The 25857-nt window shown below is 47.7% G+C and overlaps 11 protein-coding genes across 12 annotated transcripts; 3 read left to right on the top strand and 8 right to left on the bottom strand.

Annotated features, from left to right (window-relative positions):
* Window positions 1-186: 186 nt before the first annotated feature.
* E1B28_000602 (uncharacterized protein) lies at window positions 187-3278 on the bottom strand (the record flags this gene model as incomplete). Its single annotated transcript, XM_043146456.1, has 21 exons — window positions 187-221; window positions 278-338; window positions 394-435; window positions 486-597; window positions 652-660; window positions 711-729; window positions 785-809; window positions 862-1231; window positions 1280-1305; window positions 1356-1370; window positions 1423-1614; window positions 1664-1703; window positions 1765-2030; window positions 2086-2163; window positions 2213-2257; window positions 2314-2442; window positions 2490-2612; window positions 2671-2685; window positions 2737-2847; window positions 2908-3149; window positions 3212-3278. 21 exons carry the CDS (start codon window positions 3276-3278, stop codon window positions 187-189), a joined length of 2022 nt encoding a protein of 673 aa, XP_043015158.1.
* A 34-nt stretch (window positions 3279-3312) lies between these two features.
* Window positions 3313-5189, bottom strand: E1B28_000603 (uncharacterized protein; the record flags this gene model as incomplete). Its single annotated transcript, XM_043146457.1, has 11 exons — window positions 3313-3351; window positions 3403-3470; window positions 3522-3648; window positions 3698-4100; window positions 4156-4189; window positions 4246-4350; window positions 4401-4426; window positions 4482-4542; window positions 4593-4933; window positions 4984-5058; window positions 5116-5189. The coding sequence occupies 11 exons, from the start codon at window positions 5187-5189 to the stop codon at window positions 3313-3315; spliced, it is 1353 nt and encodes a 450-aa protein (XP_043015159.1).
* Window positions 5190-5431: 242 nt separating this feature from the next.
* On the top strand, window positions 5432-6948 carry E1B28_000604 (uncharacterized protein). Of its 2 annotated transcripts, XM_043146458.1 has the most exons (8): window positions 5432-5516; window positions 5566-5649; window positions 5704-5772; window positions 5838-6114; window positions 6162-6312; window positions 6368-6530; window positions 6580-6668; window positions 6719-6948. In XM_043146458.1, exons 1-8 carry the CDS (start codon window positions 5489-5491, stop codon window positions 6806-6808), a joined length of 951 nt encoding a protein of 316 aa, XP_043015160.1. In that variant the 5' UTR covers window positions 5432-5488; the 3' UTR covers window positions 6809-6948. The 2 variants fall into 2 exon arrangements, with proteins under 2 accessions (XP_043015160.1, XP_043015161.1); XM_043146459.1 differs by having other exon boundaries at window positions 6162-6530; window positions 6719-6947.
* A 503-nt stretch (window positions 6949-7451) lies between these two features.
* Window positions 7452-12003, bottom strand: E1B28_000605 (uncharacterized protein; the record flags this gene model as incomplete). Its single annotated transcript, XM_043146460.1, has 11 exons — window positions 7452-7541; window positions 7601-7660; window positions 7712-7834; window positions 7888-8031; window positions 8091-8387; window positions 8447-8536; window positions 8596-8667; window positions 8728-9047; window positions 9096-10020; window positions 10166-11715; window positions 11775-12003. The coding sequence occupies 11 exons, from the start codon at window positions 12001-12003 to the stop codon at window positions 7452-7454; spliced, it is 3900 nt and encodes a 1299-aa protein (XP_043015162.1).
* A 274-nt stretch (window positions 12004-12277) lies between these two features.
* On the bottom strand, window positions 12278-13263 carry E1B28_000606 (uncharacterized protein; the record flags this gene model as incomplete). The annotated part of the gene is made up of 4 exons (XM_043146461.1): window positions 12278-12438; window positions 12489-12742; window positions 12795-13133; window positions 13193-13263. 4 exons carry the CDS (start codon window positions 13261-13263, stop codon window positions 12278-12280), a joined length of 825 nt encoding a protein of 274 aa, XP_043015163.1.
* A 443-nt stretch (window positions 13264-13706) lies between these two features.
* Window positions 13707-14805, bottom strand: E1B28_000607 (uncharacterized protein; the record flags this gene model as incomplete). The annotated part of the gene is made up of 7 exons (XM_043146462.1): window positions 13707-13852; window positions 13911-14155; window positions 14209-14234; window positions 14289-14423; window positions 14474-14489; window positions 14542-14688; window positions 14744-14805. The coding sequence occupies 7 exons, from the start codon at window positions 14803-14805 to the stop codon at window positions 13707-13709; spliced, it is 777 nt and encodes a 258-aa protein (XP_043015164.1).
* A 182-nt stretch (window positions 14806-14987) lies between these two features.
* E1B28_000608 (uncharacterized protein) lies at window positions 14988-16554 on the top strand. Its single transcript, XM_043146463.1, has 2 exons — window positions 14988-15432; window positions 15496-16554. The coding sequence occupies exons 1-2, from the start codon at window positions 15030-15032 to the stop codon at window positions 16020-16022; spliced, it is 930 nt and encodes a 309-aa protein (XP_043015165.1). The 5' UTR covers window positions 14988-15029; the 3' UTR covers window positions 16023-16554.
* Window positions 16555-17008: 454 nt separating this feature from the next.
* Window positions 17009-18269, top strand: RPS5 (ribosomal protein S5). The gene is made up of 6 exons (XM_043146464.1): window positions 17009-17156; window positions 17239-17376; window positions 17435-17540; window positions 17618-17758; window positions 17820-17921; window positions 17979-18269. Exons 1-6 carry the CDS (start codon window positions 17077-17079, stop codon window positions 18018-18020), a joined length of 609 nt encoding a protein of 202 aa, XP_043015166.1. The 5' UTR covers window positions 17009-17076; the 3' UTR covers window positions 18021-18269.
* Window positions 18270-18894: 625 nt separating this feature from the next.
* On the bottom strand, window positions 18895-21662 carry E1B28_000610 (uncharacterized protein). Its single transcript, XM_043146465.1, has 4 exons — window positions 21502-21662; window positions 21407-21440; window positions 20605-21350; window positions 18895-20550 (listed from the first exon to the last, which is right to left on the bottom strand). The coding sequence occupies exons 1-4, from the start codon at window positions 21546-21548 to the stop codon at window positions 19698-19700; spliced, it is 1680 nt and encodes a 559-aa protein (XP_043015167.1). The 5' UTR covers window positions 21549-21662; the 3' UTR covers window positions 18895-19697.
* Window positions 21663-23321: 1659 nt separating this feature from the next.
* E1B28_000611 (uncharacterized protein) lies at window positions 23322-24669 on the bottom strand (the record flags this gene model as incomplete). The annotated part of the gene is made up of 2 exons (XM_043146466.1): window positions 23322-24136; window positions 24189-24669. The coding sequence occupies 2 exons, from the start codon at window positions 24667-24669 to the stop codon at window positions 23322-23324; spliced, it is 1296 nt and encodes a 431-aa protein (XP_043015168.1).
* Window positions 24670-25107: 438 nt separating this feature from the next.
* Window positions 25108-25707, bottom strand: E1B28_000612 (uncharacterized protein; the record flags this gene model as incomplete). The annotated part of the gene is made up of 3 exons (XM_043146467.1): window positions 25108-25290; window positions 25376-25538; window positions 25610-25707. The coding sequence occupies 3 exons, from the start codon at window positions 25705-25707 to the stop codon at window positions 25108-25110; spliced, it is 444 nt and encodes a 147-aa protein (XP_043015169.1).
* Window positions 25708-25857: the final 150 nt, after the last annotated feature.

Consider the following 25857-nt stretch of genomic DNA (forward strand, 5'->3'; position numbering starts at 1 on the left):
GTGTCCTGAGCAACACTGCTTCAACAGATACCTAATAGAGTTGTCGTCTTCGTCACACAACCCAATATTTTGGTTTCAAACTATTTACCCCGGTAAGACTCCAAGTGCGGAACTATGTAGAGTACAATGTATCATCCAAGTGAATTCGGTTTCAAAGTCGAGGACCCATCCTTGACACTGGATTGCTTAATCTTGTCGGATACCAAAGAGCTCAATGAGATCTGAGCCAATTGTTAGTAGTCTGTTGGTGGAAAGGAGATAATCATAATTTATGGACCTTGCAGCCTGGCTTCCCTTTGTTGGCGCGGGGTTTCCGTTCTCTTCATCCCAGAAAATGCCTGGAGATCGTGGTGAGTGAAAAGACGCTGAACGAGTAAAAAGTGAAGTCGCAACCTGTTTGACCAAGTTCTTTTTGCGCTCTTGAATGTCAAGAACCTAGGAAACTAATCAGAAAAATGAGATTGACCGCGCATGCCCAAATATACCCTAGCTTCCACGGTGTTCTCGGATATGAGCTGGTATACACGGACGGGTCGTGTCTGGCCAATACGGTTCACCCGATCAATTGCCTGACTTTCGATTGCTTCCTGCCACCACCTTATGGTGTCTAGTTAGTAACGGCGAACGATAGATCGCATGAGAAGTACTCACGGGTCCATCCTTAATGCCGCAGGTAAGTCAGCGAGGGGCAAGACTAGGATACAACTTACAAGTACACGTTATTCGCAACTAGCAACAAAATTTAGGTCTGCGAGAAGACACGAGAAGATCAAAGTTTACATACCCGTCAAGTTCAAGCCGAATGCGCCCTACCCTACGATTCAGTACCGATCTCCCTGCGGGCTTCAGGTTTAAACGCACCGCTTTCAGTGACAACAACATGACAGCGGGGTTGTCATTGGTAGCGGAAACGATATCATCGAAGTCGTCCTCCTCGGGATAAACTTGCCTTGCCTTGCCTTTCCTGTTCTTCTTGGGCTTAGGCGGGCCCTCTTCAAAGTCAGAATAGTCCGCTTCTGATGTACCCAAGACGAAATCGTCGTCGCTATCCCCATTGTGATCGAAAGCATCCTCAGAATGCTTCTTCGAGATGCAATGCTTCCTACCGTTGCTCGCCTCAGGGGCAAAAATATGGGAGGGTGCATTCTTGCGAAGAGGGACAGAAAAACGGGCAATAGCCTCTTGTCTCTTCTTCGCCGACATCTTCCCGTCAAACCTAACAAACGGAATCCTGGAACCGTCTTTAGTGGACTGCGATTGCGCATCGACACCCTCTTACCCTTTTTCGGTCAGCGTTTCTGCAATCTAAGATAGAAGTTCATATAGTTTTCCGTTGCAAAGACACGACGATATACCTTGTCAATAAAGCCCTAGTTTCGTGCTGTTAGCACATAAACATGTAACAATGTGCCAGAGGCGTACCGTGAACTGAGAGAAGACCAAGGACTTCTCCCCAACAGGAGTGAGTTGCAAGAGGTGCACCAGTTGATCTATCTTAGCGGAGTCTGCGGTCTTAACATTGGATTCAGGTTCTTCATCGTGTGATACTGGCTGATTTGTATCTGTGGGTGGCAAAGGATCAAAAATATCTCCCAGTGTGATCGGTCGACGATCCTGAAGTAATTAACTGAGAAGTTTCGCGAGAAGAGAAGTGCTGACTTACTAGAGGACATATCGGGTTACGCGAGACGCTCTCCTTGATACTGAGGCGAGAAGGTCAAGACGATAAGAATTGGAGTATAAAAGAAAATAAGTCTGACGCACCAAGGAAAGCAAAAGAAGTGGGCGCATGAAGTGATTTTAGGTTCATCAGGGATCGAGAAGCAGATCGGACACTCCTCTGAGTCCTCGATCAACTGAGAGAGACGCAGTTGAAGCTGATACTTTTCCTCTGGAGTGACTGCCTTTGCTGGTTGGTCTTCGTGGAGCTCATACTTACGGAGCTCTTCAAGATAGTTTGCTGGAAGGAGACCCGGATGTAGGGCAAGCTGTCGCATCCGAGTCAGCATACCCAGTGCATTAGATTGGAGCTTGGGCTTAAAGTAAATGATGGAGACCAAAACACAGTCATGGAGGAAGTCTCACTATTGCGTTTCCAGTGCCGCTGGAAAGAATTGATTTGAACCGCTCTTGCGATATATGTTCGATTTCGTCGTAGAGTGCCTGCTCTGCCGTGAACATCAGGAAACGGAGAGTAACACAGATACTTTACGCGGGCATCTTCAGAAAGGGCCACCGGAACTCTAATCATTTCCACCTATCAGGGTTCATTACTGAGTACAACATGGTAGTTGATGATGTCCACGACCTTACCGGCGGGAAAGGGATTAGTGGGTTCCCAGCACCGTCTTGCATCTGCGACATGTTTGAGCTCCTCAAAGGAATGTAGTAGGCTCGTCGTACCTCTTTTGTCCTTCGAATGCAAACTTGGTTCATCAAAGCCTTGGGGACAAGTCAGATACTAGTATCATATATAATGACAGACGAACTCGTAACAGTTCAGCGCCTTCAGGGCGACCATCCTTCAAGGGACGAATCAAGAGTCTTTTGAAGAAGTCTTCGTTATCCAGGGGTTGGCAAATCCGCAGGAACGTCAGTAGAGACCCAAGGTCCTACCAGAATAAAGTCAATGCCTTTGCGCCTTCGCTAATCATTATTCACTATACACACGCGAGGAGAGTTGACCTATTCAAATTTGGTCCGATTAGAAGTAGCAATGCATGTGGCAAAACGCACGATTGGAGTACCCGTTAATATCCACCGTCTTTGGGCTTCAAGAGCGCATACGCTCTTCGCCATTTTGGTCTTTGGATTCCGGATTTGATGGCCCTCGTCGAGAATGATACGCTGGGTAATGAGAATAAGTCTAACCGAAGTTTTGCATAAGACAATGGAGAAGTGATTCACCTTCCACTTCAGCTCGAAAAGAGGTCGTTCAGTCTTCTTTCTTTTGCTTACTCGAACGTTTCCCGTCTCATGCTCAGAAACGACTAGCTGATAGGTGGTGAAAACGACATCATACTTTCCCAAGTCCTCTGCGCCCAACTTGTTCCGACTAGGCCCGTAATATGTACAGTATGTCATAGAATTTGCCGCGCAATGGTCTTGAGTTTGCTTTTCCCAATTTGACAACACAGACGTTGGAACCACTAAAGAAGGTTGTGAGATAGTTCAGCCGTGAATCCCATGTAAGCCTGAAACTGGCACTTACCAACGAGGGTGGCATTGGAGTAGTCGGCGGGGATATCGTTCTTTGTAGCAAGAATCAGTGCAAGCATAGTAATCGTTTTACCCTGTAATAAATCATTGAGGCTATCTGGGTTGGAATATATGAAGATGATCTACCAGGCCCTACACAACAAGGTTAATAATGATAACGGAAAAATGGAAAGTTGGACTTACCATAGCGTCGGCGAAGAGCGCTCCTCGACCGAGGGTGGGTGGGGATTCTTGTGGTGTTTTTGTTGCAACTATCATGCATTTTGAAAGATGGAGTAAATAGAATGATTGTTAGTACTCACTGTTGAAGTAGTACTTTTTGTTCAGCTTGAGGTTCTCCTTTAATTGCCAAAATTGAACCGGCTTATCGTCCACTGTCGCCGGTAAAACAGGGTTTTCGCGCTCTAGACACCATTGTAAGCCTTGTTTCTGTGATAGAGTGAACGACAGTCGATAGTGCACAAATGTCACAACATACCTGATGTTTCATAAGATTGACCGTCAGATTGCGGTTTTGGACGCCAGGAGGATCAGGATGTTCGGGCAGTGCTAAGATGTCATCCGCTGTACAAAGTGTATCGAGAAGGGAGGAACGTCTTCCTTCGTCATTCACTTTCTCCAATGTATTCAGCGTTTCTCTTAACTCAGCAGCCTTTTGCAGTGCTTCCTGTCGCCTTCGAATCCTCTCCATCTGCTCAGGTGTTTGCACCGCCTGACGTTGACTACCGGAAGGCCCATCAGGTGCTTGAACAGACTGGTATTGACTGCGTGAAGGCCCTGCATTGTTGGTCCGAGAGAAACCACGCTGTCCAGGTGTGGCCCATATGAGACTGCGTTCAAGCTCGCTTCTCTTGTCAGCTGGACCGTAGATTTTGACAGTTCTACAAAAGAGGTCGTCAACAAATCTTAATAACGTGGAAAAACAGAAAAGCATACATGCTGAGCTTGTATGTTGCGGAACGAGCTCCCACTAATTTCGATCGAGTGAGGACGCGATCGCGAGCAGGATAAAAAAGGAGAGCGTACAGTTTCCATCGTTGATAACACCTTCGATAATGATTTTCCCTGCATCAAGCATGGGCGCAAGTCTTGCAACGACATCGCGGGGAAGATGACCAACTTGAGATCCACCTTGACAGAATTTCGATCTCGATTTTTTGAGTTATTTAGAAGGCGCGTACCTATATTTGAGACGCAAATGGCGTTTCTGCATACAACTGTCAGTGGATCGGGTACGAGTCAAGCTCGAAGGCATGTCTTACCGATCGTATTTATTTGAAGGCTCCCTCCGAAGCACAACCTCCTCTCCAGGACCGACCAAACCTTGAAATAATCATGGACCATGATTATGGAGGTGAGGGATTATTCCGCACCTTTATAGTATTGTATTCCCACTACTTTGGTCATTAATTCACAGTACAGCTCATCCTTGACTTCCTCGAAATTATCTGGCTCTGTGTCGTCGTCATCGACGACTATGGTCTCGTTGGCTGAAGGGGTAGTGGGCGGCCTCTGAGAGCCTGACAGCTGAGGAACATGACGTAGAGCGCTCTCGGGGGGTGGTGCCTTCCTCTTCTGACGTTGCGAAGAACCGGCACTCACATTGGTCTCGCGAGAGGGGACTGGTAAGGCAGTTCTGGCGGATTTTGGTATGTCGCTCGGATTTATCCGTCGCAATGCAACAGCTGTACGAATTCTTTGCTGGTCGGAAGGCCTGAGACATGAGGTCAAAAACAAACTCATGCAAAACAGATGAGAGCATACTTCAATTCCGCGTATCCTCGTACGTCGTCGAGAACCGCCGCAAGTTCTAATAAGATGTTAGGGGTAACGCAGCCCCTACAGGTCCGCATTCATGAGGGGTAGCTTAACATGAATGAGAGAAGAGGGCCTAACCAATGTCGCCATTCAACCTCCTCTCCAAACTCGCTAGGTACGATGACACCGTAGCGAAGACTGCCGACTTCCATTGAGGTTCCCTAAACAATGAGGAATTTAAAGGTGGGCTTATGAATAGACGTAGTCGCGATGAAAACAACAATAGACGAACATTGCAGGGATGAGGACCATGACATTTGGCTCGAGAGCTTTTACTATAGCCAAGAATATGGCCCCTTGCGCCAGTGGCCATGAGTGAGTCAATTGAAAAGCCTTCACGAGATCGCGGTGCTGCCTATTCAGGATATTTTAGTGTATTTGTGCACATTGACGCGTCAACGCGTTTGCCTGTGTGCCGCACTCAGCTTAGTTACACACTGTTATCGCTACTATGTCAGACGTCGAAATGGAGCATGGAGGTGATCATATCAATCCTTTGAAGCTTTTCGTCGGCTCAATCTGTTTCAGGACTCGCCTACGACCCGGATCAAGATCCTGACGAAAAACGACGCGTGCGGAAAGGTTATCGAGACTTCGACAAGAAATTTGAAGGTACTGTAGTTGAACGACAAAGGAATTCTTCTCCGTTTTGACGCTAGCTGGCAGGGAGTACCCAATACTCCACCGAATGGCTTATGGAAGGTGTTAAGCAGAGCGATGAGATGTTTCGACATGGTAGGCGTGCCGCACTTTCACTCTTTTTTTTTTGCGTGAGTTGATGTATTACTTTCTAATCCCAGTGAAGAATCCCGGCGAAGCCACTCTTGATTCGAATATTTTAGTCCGGCTGACGACCACCGCCCATCAAAATGCTCGTAACCTGAAGTCAGGCTCTGGCGCCTTTGATGTGGACGACTTTGTTTCCCGACTTGTCACCTTCATGGGTGGACGCAAGATAGAAAAACGAAATCCCAACTTCTCGGATGACGACAGCGACGACGAATCTCCCCTAGAATGGGAGAAAATTGGAAGAAAAGCCCTCGCAAAGAGCCGGCGAGTGCCTGTCGTTGGATTCATGCAAGTGTTCACTCTGGGGATCTTGAATCTTCTGATTATCTCTACAGGCTTGGTCCCCTCTCGGTCGAACAAAAGAAGCGAGCTGCTGTCAAACGTGCAAAACTCGAGAAAAATAAGGCTGACGAGAGAAAGCCTCAGGAATTGAAGGAGGAAGACATTTCGCGATCCGAGAATGAGACGACAAAGAACGTGTCTATAGTGAGCCTCAGCTTCGCATCTCGTAGTCCACCTGAAGTCTTTTCGACGCACCCAGATCGCCAAACGTCTCGAGGAAGAGGGGGAGATAAACTTGTTCCGTTTTGTCATTAATCCAAATGATTTTGCACAATCGGTCGAGAATATGTTTTACCTCTCTTTTCTGATCAGGGATGGGAAGGTCGCACTGGAATCCAACGAGCACGGAGAGCCCATGATTTGTAAGTTGCTTTACTTTCGACCGAACTGCTCTCAATGCTCTTCCTATAGATATGTGCAGTCAACCATCCCAAGAAGACTTTGAGAATGGATTACGGAAGCGTCAGCTTGTGTTTGAATTTGACATGGAAACTTGGAGGGTAAGACAGTTTCCTGCATAGTAACTTACTGCTGAATACCATGCTTCCAGCAAGCCATTGAAGTCTTTAACATAAAGAAACCGAAAATTCCGCAGCGGGCACCCTCAAAGATGAGAATTGGTGATAAGTGGTATGGTTAAATGGCGCACTTTGACTCTTTTCCTTCCACCGTGCTCCTATTTTTACTCCTAAAGCACTAATTTACTGTACTTATTTTGCGTAAATCTCACTGGTCCATGTATCTCTTCACATTGAATAAGCAAAACCTCTTGCAAGCTCCTTGTCGAGGGTTTTCCTTAAGAGTCTCTTATACATAGCGTCATCCATCAGGTCCAGATCCCTGATGATAACAATAATGCAGCTTGCTTCCCGCCGAACAGTATCGTGATGATAACTGGAATTTCTGTGGACCATATAAGTACCTGCTCTGATCGCAAGACTTGGGCCAGTCTGGTTGATATAGACATACTACCGGTGGCTACATTTCAGATCCTAACCCTCAACGAGGGTAACACTTGTCCTCTAGCAATTTCGGACGACGCATAGTTCCAGAACTTGGATCCACTGACCCAATCACAACAAGACTAAGCTGCGTCTACTCAGACTACTTCTGGGACGTTGACCTGGGACACAACACAGCGAGATAAATTTACATCTCTATAGTACAAAATCAAATACCAAAAGGCGGCCACTGTTAAAAAGTAACTCACTTAACGAAGTAATGGGATTCAATCCAGACTATCGGTCAGAATAAAAATAATCATGTATGGACCAAGAACGATGTTACGTGCTAATAAACGGAGGGGCGTTCATTCCCAATGGTAGCATTGATGGATCTCTTAAAGCGAATTGTTCCCATGACTTACGACGAAGCTTTGAACGGAATCTGTCAGAACTAAATCCCAAACATTCACCTTGAGAAAAATACCGACATGGTCGAGCGCCTCCTCTCTCGAAAGTATGTTCATATGATCAGGTACATCGTTATCATTCTGAGGAGCTGTTCGATATAAATGTGAAGAACATTTGTACGGGAAACTCACAAATAGAGACTCGTCAAGTTCGCGGAAGTGAGCTTTAAGGTCCAAAGGTATTTGAGTTGGGAAAACAAGGGTATGAATGGTCGGTGTATATGGGCGCTGGTTTCTGACACGCGCACTCATTTCCTGTTGAGAAAGGATCAGATCGAAAACAGAACTCATGCGCTCCATCTCCTGACCGTTGCAACAGCCAAACCCAACCGTATATCTGCTCTCTTCCCACGAGCCGACCGTCCAACCATGACGAAGTACTCCCACACGCAATCCAGAATATGAACGAAATTCCGAGCATACTCGGTTTGCAAGGTTTCAACCGCAGTGACCTTAGGAGTATATGTAAATCCAATTTCCATAGTGTCCACCAAAATATAGTCACACATACCGGTGACTTTACGTTGTTAGTATCCACTCGCCAGATATGGGGTTCTACATCGGAAGAGTCGCACTTCCACTGCCAATAGTTAGCTGAAGCAAATGATCCTTCTCCCAGGACAATCCAAAACATTTCATCCTCGTCGTTCGATCCTTGTGAAAGTTCAACAACGTTGTCTTTCATGTTCCTGGCATATGCAAGGGCTGCTTCTCGTTCCATTTCAGTGGATCCGTGACCGTGCCAGACGTACACAGTGTCGAGGATGGAAAGACAGCAGCTGAACCCAGAACAAAGGTTCTTAATATTCTATGAACGTCGCCTACTCTCAGAAATGTCTCAAAGCATGATGGGGAATCAGAGCTCACAAGATCGATCTCGTCAATGAGGATTTGGCCTCTTCTGGATCGGACTATGTGCATCGCAGTATTTTCAGCAGACCAGTGAGGGCGAGATCCCTTATAAAGGCAGAAATGAGAAATAACCAACTCTTCTACATTCAGAAAGCTTGACGAACCTGTCGCGTAGCTAGCTTGTCACCGAGAACTTGAATCAAGTCCAACGGTTCGTGGTATTGATGGACAGGAATCTGCAGTCATGCCGTGTGGCTTTAGTGACAGAGAAATGAAGCTATTCAAGAGATTACTACCATAGCAGTGCCATATCGCTTTGCCAGCTCCTCCAACTTATAGCGTTCACGTTCACCTTTCTGGCTGTTTTTTCCAAACCAACCCCACACTACAGTGGAGACAAGGCCAGCAGACATAGATTTGGACCGGTGGACTATCGCCAAGACTTCCGTGTCGTAGAATATGTCAGCATCTTGGGACAGAGTAGTAGAGCTGTCGCCCGTAATGCTCATGACTTCCACCGAAATCGACACGACGTCCGAGAATTTACGATGAAAAGTTCTTCTGCTCTTCATGAGTGTGCTATAATCCACAGAAGGTAGAGGGTGATCGACGTGAGCTGTAAAACAATTAGCAAGGACCGAGATACTGTGCGGGAAATACCAACAAAGGTGAACAATCCGGGAGGCGTCAGGAATGTCGGGCTTCGAGATTTTGAAATCATCTTCACTTGGTATAACCTTGACGTCCTGCGCGACTTGACCATCAAAAACTCCTTGCAGATATTTACGGCCTTCAGAATCCGCTCGTGTCAAGGTACCGGAAGGAGTTGACAGAGGGGTAGCTTCCTCTTTGAGTGGGGGTAAAGGAGGAACAGCATACTTCTCAAAGGTCGACCTTCTTCTTTCCAAGTTCGAAGCTGTCAACGTCGGAAGGTGATGAGTTACGTCTTCACTTTCCGGAGGGACGCCATTGAAGGTTGCGTCTATTTCTACAGCAGGTTCCGCCTCGGTAGGGCTCGCAGTCGGCGGCCGTTCGGTTTCTTCATCAAACACCTGGGCGATATCCATAACAGTGGCCCGGTTTCCGGTGCTAGGAATACGAGTGTGGCGGACAGGCGTAACAGAGCGGTGGCTTTCGACCTGTGTCCTCGGCGACTGAACATTTGGACTTGATGCTTCTGGAGTTTTGTCAACAGCACGGTTTCCAGCATTGAACGTAGAGGGGTAAGAGGGTGTAACAGCAAGACCAGGAAGAGGTTTGCGACCGGCCATTCTGGACGGTTTCGGTGCCTCCGGTTGGTAATTGTCCCTCAACTGCACCGGCTTAATGTCAATAATGGGCTGATTGGACCATCTGTCCGTGACGCGCCCAGTACGAACACCGTTGCTGGAGGGAGGAGACACTTTGCTTGGAGGTGAAGATGGCAATTTCGTCTTCACTGGAGCACTCCCATTGTCCTGCACGTGCTCTGCTTCATGTATTGAGAGTGAACGTGCCGTGAATTGGATTAGAGAATCGTTTGCTTGTTCTCCAGCTTTGACGGTGGCAATTGATGGCTTCTTCGGTTTTTTAGCGCGCTCCTTGGTCGGCTAAGCCAGTGGTAAAGGGGAAAAAAATAGAAAATATCACAGCACAAAGGAATAAATATTATAAGAGGTAAAGGAAAGGTAAAAAACAAGATCAAAACGATCCATTTAAGCATAGTCCGATAGCAGTTTACCGAAATTGACGCACATGATTCAGAGCCTTTCCCGTATGCATGGGAAGCTTCTCACTGAAGTAGGCAGATTTTTTGGGCTTTGTTCCGAGTTCATCGACATCAGCAAACTCGGTAACGTCCACCTCTGTGGCGACGGGCTCGAAAAACACGAGTGTCGTTGCAGATCCCACTCCCGTCAACGTCAAGTCTTGAGATGGCACCGTGTTGAGCGTTTGCTCTGATGGTTTAAACTGGTTCTCATTGGAGTCTGATTTCGATGAAGGGAAAGAGGTGGCGGACCGCAATGGCTTTTGCACACGGGGCTCAGGTGAAGTACTGACCACAGGATCAGCGGTCCAAGACTTTCGCATCGAAATAGGTTTGGAGGAGATTTGGGGGATTGAGGAGGTAGTAGGAGGGGTCGTTAATACTTGAGGTTGCCACCTATCAAGAACGGAAGGTTTTCTCCCAGCCGACAGAGTTTTCTCTGGCGTCGTCTGTGTAGAAGAAGTGGTTGTTTCAAGCTGTTGGCTGGCCTTCACCATGTTTTGAACGAAACCTCGACCCTGCAGACGACTAAGACTCGGAGTAGTTTCCTTCGTTACAGGAGGTTTCAAAAACGCAGGAGAAGGGTTTTGCGATACCGATATTTGTGGTGCATGGGGCGGGCTGCGAAGCTGAGGCTGAATAGTCCTGGCGAGACACGGTGTCTCGACGGCAGGTTTGTTGGGAGGTGATTTTGGTATAACCTCTTCCTGCCTTGGCGTCTTCGGACGCGTCGGGCTTCCAAAAGACGCTCGTTTCTTCTTTGGCGATTCTGCAGTCTTTGCATCCGAGGAGTCTGGGGGTAACACGAAAGCAACCTTTGAGGGTGAAGTCCGTCCAGGTGTGCTGACTCTACGCTCCCTATTCCCTGTCTTCTGAGGCGAGGTCCGCCCACCAGTGGCTTCTTCACATAGCGGTGTCTTTCTACCATCTGCGGATGTAGATGGAAACGATATTCGTTCAGGGAATGACTTATTAGGACTGCTCATCGTCCTTTCACGATCTCGAGAACCAGACTTCGGGGGTGATGGTGGTCGCTGCGATATAACATCCGTATATCGTGACACCACTGACGAGGGCCCAGAAGACCCGATGAAAGGAGAGCTTGTAATCCGTTCCCTTACTGGTACAGAATTCGGTGAACTTGAGCCCGCATCTTTCTTCCAACTAGTTACACGTCCTGCAAGGGTTTCATCTCGATCGGAATTACTGTTTTTTGGCGATGATGGCTGCTTTACCATCCCAGGCATCGCAACGCCTCCTCTTCCAAATACAGGGTGAGGAGAAGTTATACGAGTCCGCTGCTCAAACTGCCTTGGGTCATGAGCATCCTGCTGCGGCGCATGCTTGTTCAGTCGAGGTCCCGTTGCTTTGCCACCCATGAACGCAGCGAGAGACATAGAAACACTCGACGGAGGACTAGCGTTTCCTGTAAGTTTCCGCATGGCATCCTCCTGTCCCCTCTGTCTGTCAGCTATCGTTTTCATGTCGGTAGTCGATCCATCATCTTCCCCTAGCTTGGGAAGGCGATCTCCGTCACCTAAAAGTCATAATAAATGATTCAGTTGAAACAAGGCAGCCGGACCAGTTGTGACACACCAAACTCTATACTGTTGGTACGACTTCCACCACCATACCCTGCACCGCGACTCCTCCGCATCCGTGCAATCCTGGAGGCGGCTATCTCTTCTTCCAGTTTCCTATGTTCAGCTTCTTCATCTGCATCCACTTGTTGTTGTAAAGCCCTGATCTTCGAGGTCCATTCTGCGAGACTGGCTTCTGATTTTGGGATACCGAGCTGGGAAGACGTTGTTGCTGGAGAAGTCATGGCAAATTCGTAAAGGGGTACGTGTGGCGATAGAATAAGGGGGTATATATATGAGGTGGGATCGACCGAGCTACGCTTGTTTCTGACCTCGCTCTGACCTCACGGTGTTAAAAGCATTCATGATTCACGTGCCACAGCCACAGCCACAAGTTGTGGCACCCTAGTAAAAATAGCTATTTATGTACTGTACAGTGTTGAGCGCGTATTATCCTTCATATCGGTGTTATGTACAAGAAGTGTCGGAAATGTCTCCTCAAAATTTCCCATCGCCACATCACGCCATGAAAACAAAGGCGGAAATTACGACGGCAAGCACCATTCCTGCGTTTCCGAGAGGCTTGACAGGGTGTAACCCCAATGCCGCATTTTTGGTTGCCTGCGCGACGAAAACACCACTTGTAGCCGTCTGAGATATTCCGTCAGGCGTGTTTCCATCTGGTATACAATATGATGAGTGAGCCATAAAAATAACAAACTTAACATACCAACGAACGAGGCACCGCAAACCTCTTTCAACGTCTGGTCCCCTTGGTCAACAATAGACGGGAAGTCGTTGCGCGCCAAATTGAAGGACGCCTTCATGCAATCTGTACAAGCCAAGTCTTTGGCACCAGTGGACACCAATTTCAACGCGTCCAAGGACAAATTAAGGTAACTAAGGCCATCCAGATTCAGCCCCCCGATGGCATTGTCGACGTTTGATAATGTCTCTACCGCGCAGCGCTGGCCGGTGTTGTCACTATATATTGCCGTTCATCAAAACACAAATGAATTGCAACGACTCGACTCACTCTTTGAGGCACGCGATTTGACGAACAGTAGGGTAGGCCTTCTTTGCGATATCTACGATCTGCTCTTGGACCCCCAGGATATTCAAACCTAACGCAGCGAGGTCTTGACTGCATCCACTCGTAAGGTTGATTGCTGCTGCACCAATGTTCTCATCAGTACAGGATCCCGAAGAACATAGCTTCGATAGCCAGGAATCGACGATAGCAGGTACAGAAACGGCATTGTTTCCTTGACTTCCAAGTATAGCCGTGACGAGGGCAGGCCCATTAAGGCAGGCAGCGGCTTCAGACTGTACCAGGCTCTGGAGTGAAGCAGAACAGGAAGACGATAGTGAGAGACTAGATGAGGTTGTGAATACGTTACTTGGCGCGTGGGTGATATTGGCAGATCTACGCACGAATGAACGGGAACGAGACCAGCTCCAAGCACGATGGTGGAAAAAAGAAGTGTTCTGGTATGGCCGAGCATACTGTTAAAAGAAATATTGAAGAAAGAGGTGGAAAAAGAAAGAAGCAGAACAGGTAGAATTGTGTTACGGGTGCTCTTTTATGTGTTGCGGTAGATGCACATATATAGCCTAAAACGAGTGCGAAGCACGGGAATCGCGCAGAAGATCATTGATGTTGATGATGGTGTCCAGAAAGAAAGATTCAAAACAGCTTGTGTCAGTGCCCTGCATCAGACATTGGCTAATTACAACTCGGGAAGACTTCGAGCAAATTGCGAGTGCTGACACAATCAAGGGCGCCTCATACTACACACAGAAAGTCGAACGAGTACCATTTACCGGTACCGAATTTCAACAAAAGTGGTCGTTAAATACAGTCAGACTTAACTTAAGAAAGGCAAAGTGTCCAATGCATGTCTTATACATACTCCTCCTCCGATACCGAAAACCACAGAACGATTGTCTAAGCAGCCATTGCGAAAAGACCGGCAACAGCAAGGAAGGCGTAGGTAGCGGAAGTATCGGGGAATGCAGAGAGCATATGAGCCGCGTTTCCTTTACTCGGTGAGGCAACAGCACTTTGAGTGATTCCCGAGGGGTCTTGACCATCTAATCAAATTCGGATCAATTGTTCCACCCACAAGAGTAAGAAACGAGAAGTATTCACCAACGAAGGAAGAACCACATTGTTGGGTGATATCGCTCTTGGATCCGTCGAAAGCGTTAGGGATTTCCTTATTGATGATGTTGTATTGGGCTTTGGTGCAATCTGAGCAATAAACCTCTTTCGGTATAGCCGAGCTGTTCAAATTACTGCTGCCCGTGATAATCTTAGCAAGGTTATCGATTGACAGGGGTCCAACGACACTTTCAACCGCCTTCAATGTCTTGGTGATGCAATTATCGTTGCCACTATTAACAGAGATAAGGTTGGCGGTCTGACCTCGTAATCGACAACCACTTACTCTTTCAAACAAACAACTTTGCGAACCTGGCATTAAATAATGAAAAAATATGAGGTGTGGACGTGAATGACGATGCTCACAGTAGGGTAGTACTGTCGAACCACGGCCTCGATATTAGATTGCTGGTCGGATGTGTAGCCTACGAGAGATAACTCTGCGGAGCAGCCACTGGTTAGAGTGCTGACTACGAAGTCGAGAGTAGAGTTGCTGCATGGCTAAAAGGACATTCAGATGCAATCTTTTGAGTTGAAAAAAGCGCGCTTACTGAGACTCCACAAAGGCTAAAGTAGGCTTTAGAAAAGATATTAACAAATAGTAACAGGGAGAACTTACGAGTCAAGCCAGTTGCCTATCGGCCCCACAAGGGAGGTGCTCGAATTAGTGGCTGCAATACCGACCAGGGCTGCAGGAGTGAGACAGGCGGCAGCATCTTGGTTAGCTGCAATATTCTTCAATGCATTTTGGCACCCAGGGGTCAGGCTATGAGAAGAGTGTAAGTAAGTCGATTGTCAAGCAGTCTTGTGGGGAAACAAACTTTTGGGCAGAAACAGTTGCAAACCCGGCAACGAGAGTAATAGCGGCGAGAACTCGAGTCATTTGATAAAGATAAAAAGTCGATTAATAGAATGTTTGAAAGAATAGGGTTGTGGTTGAGAAGAAAGAGAGAATTGTGGAAGCTGACAATGTCTCCTATACATATAGCCTGAGCGCAGTCGACACAGCATTTGGATCGGCCAACAAGGCCGCGCGCAGACATCATGGAAATTTGTCACGCCTCACTGCGCCAAGTGCTGTACCGCCGACTCCATCGAATTCCACTAATGACCAGCACAGACCTTCAGAACTTTCATGGCTCGCCTGCAACTTCTAAACCTCGTTATCGTACCCATACCAATTTACCACTCTTATCTGTCACAACCAATCTTCCTCTCAAACCGAAGATAATTCATGATGTCCCTATCGATTCCAGCACTCCAACCATCTCCCTTTCTATTCACTCTGCATTCCCGTCTATGCCGACTCTCACCGACTCTGTCACCATGTCGCTTTCGGGCGTGGTATTCTCATATAACCTTGGTTCTATGAAAACAGATCCGCACGAGATCACTGAATTGTTGAAGGCCACATCAAGTGAGCGAGGTAACTGGATACTTGTAGCGGCCTACTATCGGCGCAACTCTAATCCTCGTGCCGCCATCTTCGTGATTAATAGCTTACTTGAAGGTAAGACTATTCAAGCGTACCGCTCGTCCTCATGTATCATCCGCTTATTCTCCTGTTAACCAGTGATGGCCCAACATGACGTACCTGAACAGGAGTTGAAACCTGCCTATTTACTTCTGTCGAGCTGCGAGGCCGACCTTGGGAAACAAGCACGAAATGATTCCACGGAATCTGCTGAGCACTACAAAAATGCTCAAACCTGGCTTCAAAAAGTTTATGGCACGTTTGCTTTTGATGGCAACCCCAGCGAAGCCAATATCCTGTCTACGCCTGGAATGGCATCCTACCCACCACGTAGATCTCCTGCTGATACTATTGCTCACAAGATGGACCGCCCTTTACCACCGCCACCTTCTTCCCAGGGCCATGACAAGATCTTGCAACGCGAGATTCAGTCTCTACGGGATCGCCTTGATCACCAAGGGAACCTACTTGCTGACGTCCGTTGCTCCAAACGAAAACTAGAGGATGAATTCAATTCAGAGCGCAACCTCCGCCGCAGGCTTGAACGTCGTATAGCCGACCTGAGGCGGAAACAGGATGCTACACGGGGAATGGATTATCATCATGGACATAGATATCAGCCCTAGCGCCCTATGGATCTTTACACTCCGTCTTGCCCGTTTTTCATCCAATACCACTCAACTGCTCATTCATCCGGCTTTCCCTCGGTTTCTCCTTATGTTTATTCGTACTTATTGCATCGGCTTATTCTGGAACCGGCCCTCACCAAAGACATCTCTCCTCATCTCGGAATCTTAGGTCTAACGCATTCTTTGTCCTTGTGGTTGTAGTCTCTACTCGCTGTCTGTACTCCATGCTCGCTCTAACACAGCCTGAACACAAATCATCATTGTGTGCTTTTACATTCCCGCTCCTATCCGCACGGTTTATCCCGTCATGAATGTATATTCAAGATCTGGACCAGATACTGACGTTTCAAAACGAAGGCCTGTAAGGTGTTCAAAATTTACTTCTCCACTTTACCTATTGATGTTCTAGCTCGGAACTTTGACGGGATCACAAGTAACAGGCCTATGTTGGACTCTCGGTGTCAGGAATCACTGTTGTTTTGAGAGTTTCCAATCGGGTTCAGAAGTTGTTTAAAATATAATAATTTCCCCCGTGTTATACATAGTTATATTGGTTCACCTATTAAAAAGTGAGGTGAGCAACGCGATCGATTGGTGCAGCATATGGACGAATTGTTGAACTAAGTTGATGACTCGCGGAGTTTCTCCGTAAAGGCGGCTCGATACGCGGGAGTTTCAAAAAAAATTTCGACTGCTGAGACCGTCAACGCCACACTCCTCTGCACTTATGATTGAATATCTTATTTCAATGCGTTGGATACAAGGAGTATACTGTATTATCCTAACACATTATCGAAGCCGAAAACAACCTATTTCCCACGGTGGATCTGGTGGGAATTTCGGCTCAACAGACTGAGAACAACCTTATTTTGATATACTGCCTAGTTTTCCGGGAAATACCGAAACTGCAAACTCTATTTTTTGGTAGGACATAACAATTACAAACACAAGACCCTGGAAGGTGAGGGCGAGACACTAAGTTCGACGAACTCACCGTCAATTTACGAGCAGAAAAAAAAAAGGCCGCCCGCCCATTCCCTCAAGACTCAACATGGCCGCAACAACACTGCCCAAGGAAATTTCGAAACTCGGCGGGGAAGTCAAGCTTTTTGGAAAGTGGGATACTCAAGAGTATGTTGGCGGATGTATTTGGGATTATGGATATGGCTGACATTCGATTTCTCGATCTCTCGCTGTGCCTCTTGAATGGTAGTGTTGAAGTCAAGGACATCTCCCTCACGGACTATATCCAAGTCCGTCACGCGGTTTACCTCCCTCATACCGCTGGTCGTTACGCCAAAAAGCAATTCAAGAAGGCCCAGATGCCTATCGTTGAGCGATTGGTCGACAGGTGAGTATTGTGGGTTACATCTCATAAAGTGCGAAGGTTGATCTGGGTTGATTCTTAGCTTGATGATGAATGGTCGTAACAACGGCAAGAAGCTTCTCGCAGTCCGCATTGTCGCCCACGCTTTCGAAATTATACACCTCCTTTCCGACCAGAACCCCATACAAGTCAGTAGCGGAAATTCAGTCTGCATGAATTGTTACGGCCTTGGTGATTCTAACATGAACTTTGTCTACCATGGCAGGTTTTGGTAGATGCTATCGTCAACACTGGTCCTCGTGAAGATTCGACGCGTATCGGTTCTCAGGGAACTGTCCGTCGTCAGGCCGTCGATGTTTCCCCTTTGAGACGGGTGAACCAGTCGATTGCTCTGCTCACCGTCGGCGTAAGCACTTTTCGTCTTTTAATACCCCTGATAGTATCTCAATTCGAATGCATCCAACTAGACAAGGGAGTCTGCATTCCGGAACGTCAAGTCGATCGCTGAGTGTCTCGCAGATGAGCTCATCAATGCCGCAAAGGGTTCTTCTAACTCGTACGCCATCAAGGTACGCAAAATCATTCATCATTTATTCTCCATCTAATGTAGTACCTCTGTCTTACAGAAAAAGGACGAACTCGAACGTGTTGCCAAATCCAACCGGTAAAATATTCTACCTACATTTTCAATGTTGTTGTTTGTCGAAGGCACCGGACGATTTGGGGAATACTTCCTTCGGCATTGGTATTCTTTCTTCTCCTATCCAAGTATTTCTATTTCATGCTTCATGCTTCATGCCGGTATGCCATGAAAATACACCGAATAAGCTCTCCATCGTTTCGGGGTACACTAGTGTGATAGTCCGATTGACATTATGCACATCTAATAAACCTTGAACGGGATCCTCTAATGGCAAGTCGCCGAATTCCTTTAAAGGAATAGCGGGATGGAAAGATTGTTAGCTCGGTACCTGCACCTCATCGTCACCATTTTTCAACTTATCCCATGCGAATCGGTTGGAGTTGCCACGAAATGAATGAACGACCCTCAAACTTTGGACCCTGGATTTACATCTGTAGAACTGACTGTGGCGCACTTGTCCCTTGCGGGGGGGATGTCAGTGGGGCGTTCAAGCAATATGTAGTGCTTGAAATGCAGAATGACTTTATGCCAAAGGGGGGTTGGAATAAAAAATTCAAATGGAAAATAGTTTACGTTCTTCCCGGTATTTTTAATTATCTCCGCGTCCGGAATGTGACTTTTTTTGCGACCTCGTCGGGGACCCTACCAGATCGGTCACAAAATGGTTTTGAATTGGATGGCGGTGAAGCTTTTGAAGGTTCGCAACATCGGGAGGGACACTGGCTCCACAACGGGTTGGCAGGATGCTGTGTGCCCGACGTTGTTTCAAGTTTGAAAGCGCTTCAAAGAAGTGCCAACCTGTGAGGTTACAATCACGATCAAACAGCGGGACTTAATGCTATCAGCGACCGGAAGCTAGTCGTGATGTTCGTAATCCAACAGCAACGACAACACAAGAGATTCGAACCCACCATTCGACATTGGGTTATTATTTTTATTCTTCTTCGTGTGTCAATTCTTCCACAGTTTTACATCCTACACAGACCGAATAGTAGAGTGAGAGAAAGGTGATCAAGTCAATGCAGGGGGATAAGACAATTGCGGTGAGGTGTGAGTATGCGAAAAAAAATAAAATAAAGACGAGCGAGGGAGAAAAAGAAGAAGAGCTGTACAGAAAACAATGAAGAGAGGTAGAAACAGGCGTACTTTGTTGAGAGGAATCGATACAGGTCACGTCTCATGGCTGTAAGAATAAAAGGATTGAAAGCGTGATCGGGTCCGAGGGTTGAGGAAGAAAATGCACAGAAGGAAAGCAATCTATCAGGCAGAAAACCCTGGAGATAAAAATGCGACGCCAATTTCCAGTGCAATGTATCCGACGAAAGAGCAAAGAGGAACGACAAAGCCGAAAAATGTAAACAGTCGGTATTTGAGTTGAATGGAAAGCGGGATACAAGAGAGGGTTATTGCGTTCTTTTGAATTGTTGTGTCTAGCGCTACAGGTTCCAAATTTATTTCGGGATGATTGTTGGGGGAAAGGTAGTGATACCCTTATGTAGGGAAAATGTTTAGAAGTGGAACTTCGTTGTCCATAAGAGTCTGGACGATGTCCTAAGCGTGGATGGCTTTGAGGACGCGTTCGACGGACTACAGGAATCTGTCTGTAGGATGGGCAGTGCCCAAGGGAACATCCGATATGGGAGGTTCTGTATATGCCGAAGCCCGCATTAAACAATGGGAGGCACATACATATTTGCTTCGTTCACCGCTGAGCCGAATTAGATCCCGGAGTAGGACCATGTGGTAAGGGGCGCTGAGAATAATTATGGCCGGAATGGTGGGTCTCCGACTGTTCTGGTTTTGGAACGACGCCTTTAAGCCCTTTATAGCCATAGGCCTTCCCAAATTCCCGAATCATTGCCTGCCCCATGAGACACACCCAACCGAGGCCTTCGCCGTTTATACATTGGCCGGGCCAAAAGAGCTCACCCTCTTCGTCTTCAATATCCGGCTCGTGTTCGTCTGTTGGAGATAGCGTAGAATGTACCATGCGCGCAAATGTTCTCGGGAAGAAACGAGCCAAAATGGGAAGTGTGAGAGACTGCTGTGCATGATTCATGCTCGAGGCGGCAGCGTTAATGCCCGCTGTCTGGTCCTTTATGGCGCCAATGAGCTGGGGAGTAACACTAACAGAGACTTTATTCGCAACAGATGTCACATGTGGTGGCACTGGTGCACCATGCTGGTATGCAGAAGGTAGAAGACGTATGGGTATTGCTGGCCCCACCGGAAGAGCTGGGGGCACAGAGGATGGAGAAATGGACGTCGAGCGGGTGCTGCAAGACGTTGAGGTACCCTCTCGATTTGTAGGAGTCGAGTTCGCGCTGTTGGTCGGACCTATACTAGCGGGAGAGGGAAGCATAGGAGGAGTGGACTGCGGTTTATCGCCTAGTAAAGCCGAGTTGGAGCCAGTAGAAGAGCTACGTTCTGCCTCTGATATGGCATTCACGACCGAATTCCGAGCAGCTTCCACAACCTTGTCAATTTCTGGATCGAGATACGTTCTCGAACTATATACGACCTTCCGTGTATGTATAAAGGCTTCGATCATCCAGCTAGGTAATTGGTAAGATGGGGATTAGGGACCGGGATCAGGGTAAGAAGCTTACATCAGGCCACAGAATGCCTTTTCTGCATCGTTGATACCCTCTTCTGAATGCCATTTTGCCTTGCACCACACCAAAAAGGCTTCAATGGTGGACCACGTCTGGGGATTGCATGCCCGGCGTATGTAGTCCCTACACCATAATGAGTAGGTAAAGCAGACGAGGGCATCTAGAAGCTCTAGCCGGGCAATAAGACCGCCATATTTATGATATGATGAATTTGGAGGAGGAGGATCGGTTAAAGGACGATACTCCTTGTGTGTGGAAGGATAGGTGGACCAGAAACGGGCATCACCAGAGTATTTGAGTTTACGACCGGCGGCATGGTAGGTATCGTGTAGTTGCTCAAACCATCGGCCGGAAGGAACACCACGCTTGGGTCTCCGGATGGGAACAGCACTCGATATTGAGTCTGAGGGATGCGATGAAGACTTGGAGACTGATACTGAAGGAGGGGGCACTTCCTCTGCTACCTCACCGTCTTCGGTAGGCTCGGACCGCGAAGAGTAAGCAGGGGGCTGGTTCGATACACGAGTAAGGGCTGAGGGTTGCTGAGATTGCTGGTGGCGCTGAGAAGCAGACTGCTGTCTATCGGAGAGAGAGCCTGTTCTTGGACGTTTCTGACGATCCGAGTCAAAAGCAAGGTCAGACTTGCGCTTGAGTGGGAGGGCTGGGGAAGATTCTCGAGAACAAGGAGGCGAAGGGGGAAGTGCATGGGGAGGAGGGTTTATAGGAAGAGTATTGAGGATCTACGAGGAGACAAGGTTGAGGACCTTGCGTGGTGACATCAGGGAACGGGACTTACCTCGAGATGCTTGAGTAGCTGCTGTCGAGTGAATCTTATTGTAAGGGGAGAGGTTGAGAAAGATTAGAAACTGAGAAAGGGAAGTTACTATATACCGTTTCTTTGGTCTATTGGACGTTGAGGATGTTGAGGCTGAGGACATGGTGGTTAGGGACAAGATGCGACAGCGAAACAATTCAGCGGTCAGCCCAAACGGTCCAGCGGCCCCAGCAAAGAGGTCGAAACTACGGCGGTCTTTCGGAAGCACATCGTCACGGTCACATACCGCGTGCCATTATTATTATTTTGCGGTGCATGTGTGACAATATACCACTACGCTGTGACACCCCCTTGACCTCTTCCTCTAGTGAGATGGTTTAACTTTTTAGGGCGAGCCAGCGAACGTCCGTATATGCTTGAGCATGCAGCCCTCAACCAAGGAGTCAATAAATATATGTGCCGGGTCTAACCACCGACAATCACCTGTTCAACATCTCAACACAGACTCAGTTGCGCGTTAGTCAACTTTTCGACATTAGCATCCCCTAAAGCTATCCCGCCACACGGCAGTAAGCACTAGTAACAGCTTCACAACAGTTGCCTAGTCGTCGCTGTGATTCTCTCTAGGAATTCACAGTAAGCGTATTGGACTGAAAAGCTGAGCTGGGATGTGAACGTAATTCAGGAACTGGACTCTAGGTCGATCTTCTCACCGACTCGATGTAACTCCGGATCCGACAATCTTGGAAAATGGTATAAAAAGTCCGCTTTGTACCACTTCCCACTCATGTTGCTCTGCATTTCTCTGCCCTAGGCTAGTCTAATCATTATATTCTGGCTTGAAAATACGGTGATACGGCCGATAATATAGCAACCCCCATCCGCTGACCCACGACCTGGATTGCAATCGCCAGTGGAAGCACTCCGAGGGAAAATCGGGAAAGGTACGGGATACGCACTCGAATGATGGAATTCTACCTTTCTCCCTCGAAAACAAATTAACACGGCCGGTGAAATCCCAGTAAAGGCATTGGACAGCTGATGAAAGTTGTGCAACTTTGCCATCCTGCAAAGGTACATTCCATCTGTTAATGATACAGGTACATGTGGCCCAGATTCTCAAAGAATGCATGAGCTAATGCATAGTATGTGAGCATGCGGCGGAAGGGCGATTAGGCTTCTAGTAACGAAGATTCCGCGAGAAAGGCATGACAGCGGGAACCACCACGTGCACCTTCAATTTCTCGTCGGTCGATGGATCCTACGTGACCCACGTTCTGAAAAGCCCTCCGATCACCAAGGACCGTTCAAGACCGTCGTCCGAGGGGATACCGAAGGTCACGTGTTCCTCGAAAACCCCTGTCCTCCCACTCCACTGAAGCCTGTTCAACGCCACCACTGCAGCCCATTCAACGCCACTAGAACACGATGACGCAGTCCTCTTCCTCAATGAAAGGTATCCCACAACTCCGAACCTTTATTGTCTCTATTAGTATGGTGGCTCTGCTGTGACGAAGACACGGTCATGTGCTACAAGCTAGCGTGACAATTGTCACACTCTCGATCGCGTCAGGCTCCCAGCGCTCCCAGCGCTAAAGCAAAGTGCCAAGACATTGGCAAAGGCATAGAAGACATCCAGAAGGTGTAAATACATTAGAACAACGTAACCAAGAAGAGCAAAGCGATTGCGACAGTGGATGGTGGTACAATAGCTTGGTGTCAGAACCCTTTGAGAGAAGTCGGACTCGGAGAGAATCGTGATGGCACAGACGTAGGGAATGGTTTCTAGACGGGAAATTGTCGTACAACATGCAAGAAGCCAGTGAAAACAATACAGTAGAATATAATAATGAACAGGTATCGCGAGATGTCCAAGAAGAAAACCAAAAAAAAAAAAACAACAAAACGCGAGGTCTCTTGCCATGCTGAGAAGAGTCTAGTTAGAAGTGCGAATGCGAGCACGCGCACGAGTCATCATTCTGACCGATGGCGTTCCCTTGCCTCGAGTCTTTTCCCGACTAGCGGAAGCAGAAAAGACGACACCAGATCTTTTAACCTTTCTGGTTCTGGTTTTCACAGACACAATTTCCGCATCGACAAGAGTGATCGTAGTGAGGTCTGACATTGGCGATGATCCACGGCTATCACCATCAGATCCAATGAGAGTCCGAGCTGATGACGATGATCCACGGCGAGCATCTGTTTCGGGTTCTTGGACTGCGCTGTTTGCAGCAGGCGGCAACAACGCGACAACAGCAGAAGGGGAACATGAACTGCTCCTGCTGCTATCGGACCATTCGGGGTCTCTAAACTTGGCGGGTCGACGGATCGGTCGAGCACTATTACGGCGAGATGATGGTGCTGATGGTGGTACCGATAGTGGTGGAACAGATCCAGGCGGGGTGGCAGATATGCACGTCGCAGGTTTCGCCTCAGGCGACACCTCGGTCGCTGGTCTCTGTTGAGATCGTGTAGTGCGCATCCTCTTTGCGGCGGAAGCGGGAATATCGTCTGCGGTTTCAGGAAGAGGTGACATCGTATTCGTAGACGATGGCATTTCTGTGACTGCTTTTCGTTTACGAAGGGTTGGACCCTTTGTAGAAGTTTCAGCTGATCTTCCACCTACTAAAGTAGGGTACCATGGCTCGTCGTGAAGGATATCGTGCCATGCCTGACAGTGGAGTTGTGGAAGAGAGTAAAGCATGGAGTCACTCCAAGTCCTGGAAGGTTGTATTACGGCAGGAGAGGCATCTTGGCGTCGTTTGAATATGTTATCGCGAGTGTAGAACTTGAAATGACATACCACATATGCGATTGAGAACCTCAACTGTATTCGCCTTCCTCTCGTTACTCCAAAACAACCAATGCGCCGGGTCACTAGGATGTAAGAAAACCTCAATCGAGCACAAGGCGAGGACAGTTTCCGGAGTGCAAGAAGGTAATGTCAATGTCTTGCGAATGTGTGCAAGACATTGCGATATAGCCGGATGTTGGTGAGTTAAAATGATGTGGTTTCCTTCCTGTACGACGCCCTTTGAGATATGAATCCTCGATTTCTCCTGGGTCTGGTGTGGGATCATGCCGTTGTGATTAGGAAGCGCTTGGGATGGTGAGGAACAAAGCCTGCGACGCTTACGCGCAGCGTCAACACAGTCTTGTACGGACCAAGGCTCTGATCGTGCATTAGATTCTGGTAGACGAGCTGAAGAAGAAAACTCGAATGATTGAGATTCCTGGCGTGAATGTGGAATCGGCAATGGGCTTTGTGGATGGAATGGAACCATAGTCGGCTTCGGAAAACGCGAAAAGTAGAAAGTGGAAGAAAAGGGAAAGAGGTTCTGTAAGAATAAGACTTAGTAGAGTGCAGACGGGAATTTATGGAAGGAAGGGTGACGGGAACGGTGAGGATTGAAGCCAACCTGTGGGAGATGAAGGTAAACCTGCGGGCTATACGCAAATCGGTCGTCCATTTATGGCAACTTCGTCTTGGACTCAGTGGCTCAACGGTAATTTTTTATTCTTTCAACAGTCTTTATATCGTTTCCATGCGTAGATGGTCAAGGAGATCCCAAGAAATCAAGAAATCGTGTTCAATCGATTACATTCCTCTACACAGATATCCACCATCAATCGCTACTGCAAGCAGCTTCGATCGACTTACATCTTGATAGCTGGAAAACCGCGACAGTCTATGTCCAGCATGCCTCGGGCGCGTGCACGGTCTACCCTCCGATGAAGCCCACCTGGGGCCTCCCAAGCTCGACTTCCAACTCCTCGACAACACTGTTCCACACATCCAGCGACAAGTCTGAAGACGGGATAATGAGTATTGCTCGTAAAATCAGGTGTGTATCAATCTCAGGTGGACTAGCATGTGGTGGCATCGAGGGTACCGGGAGGCCTTCCTACACGAGGCAAGAAGCATGTCAGTGTACGATATTGTGTGTCACCGTCCCATCTCATCTGGGTGGCCGTTTTGCAAACACTCACATCGCATTGTTCCAGATAACCGAAAACTTCCACTGGACTGAAACTCTCTTGGACCCAGCTCAACATTCTCTCCTTTTCTAATACGAGGGAAATGTCCACCAGTACTCCGATCCCACTGTCAAGAAGGACAAGATACCCCGTGTTTTCGTCGTAACACATATTTCTGCACAAAACACGTTTTAGGCTCGCTTTGAGCTGCTTTACGCCATGAAGATGTCGTGAAAATCAACATACCGGCCTGCTAAACGTAATTTCTTTCCTACCAACGCACCTCCACGCTCCCTCACCGAGGCAATCCTCACGGGAGCCCCTTCATCTGTCTGTTGTGGCATCCCACGATAAGACTGGCAACATCAAATGCGTTCGCTTGTGTTTTGAACACAGATCCAACCAACCAAGGCTGGGTTGCTGTGCCTGCTTGGTGTCAAACTGAAGTGGTAGACAAGATGGGTTTCGGTACCGTGAAGTTGCCAAATTACGGA

Source organism: Marasmius oreades, chromosome 1 (assembly GCF_018924745.1).
Source record: "Marasmius oreades isolate 03SP1 chromosome 1, whole genome shotgun sequence".
Lineage (NCBI taxonomy): Eukaryota > Fungi > Basidiomycota > Agaricomycetes > Agaricales > Marasmiaceae > Marasmius > Marasmius oreades.

Bases quoted from the DNA above. Each gene is read 5' to 3' on its own strand.
- E1B28_000604 (XM_043146458.1), top strand. From the start codon at position 5,489: ATGTCAGACGTCGAAATGGAGCATGGAG. The intron at 5,517-5,565 runs GTGATCATATCA...AATCTGTTTCAG, and splicing joins CGTCGAAATGGAGCATGGAG to GACTCGCCTACGACCCGGAT. The intron at 6,531-6,579 runs GTAAGTTGCTTT...CTCTTCCTATAG, and splicing joins GCACGGAGAGCCCATGATTT to ATATGTGCAGTCAACCATCC.
- E1B28_000608 (XM_043146463.1), top strand. From the start codon at position 15,030: ATGACCAGCACAGACCTTCAGAACTTTCATGGCTCGCCTGCAACTTCT. The intron at 15,433-15,495 runs GTAAGACTATTC...CCTGTTAACCAG, and splicing joins GATTAATAGCTTACTTGAAG to TGATGGCCCAACATGACGTA.
- RPS5 (XM_043146464.1), top strand. From the start codon at position 17,077: ATGGCCGCAACAACACTGCCCAAGGAAATTTCGAAACTCGGCGGGGAA. The intron at 17,377-17,434 runs GTGAGTATTGTG...GTTGATTCTTAG, and splicing joins GTTGAGCGATTGGTCGACAG to CTTGATGATGAATGGTCGTA. The intron at 17,759-17,819 runs GTAAGCACTTTT...GCATCCAACTAG, and splicing joins TTGCTCTGCTCACCGTCGGC to ACAAGGGAGTCTGCATTCCG.
- E1B28_000610 (XM_043146465.1), bottom strand. From the start codon at position 21,548: ATGTCCTCAGCCTCAACATCCTCAACGTCCAATAGACCAAAGAAACG. The intron at 21,351-21,406 runs GTAAGTCCCGTT...GTCTCCTCGTAG, and splicing joins AGCTACTCAAGCATCTCGAG to ATCCTCAATACTCTTCCTAT. The intron at 20,551-20,604 runs GTAAGCTTCTTA...CCAATTACCTAG, and splicing joins AAGGCATTCTGTGGCCTGAT to CTGGATGATCGAAGCCTTTA.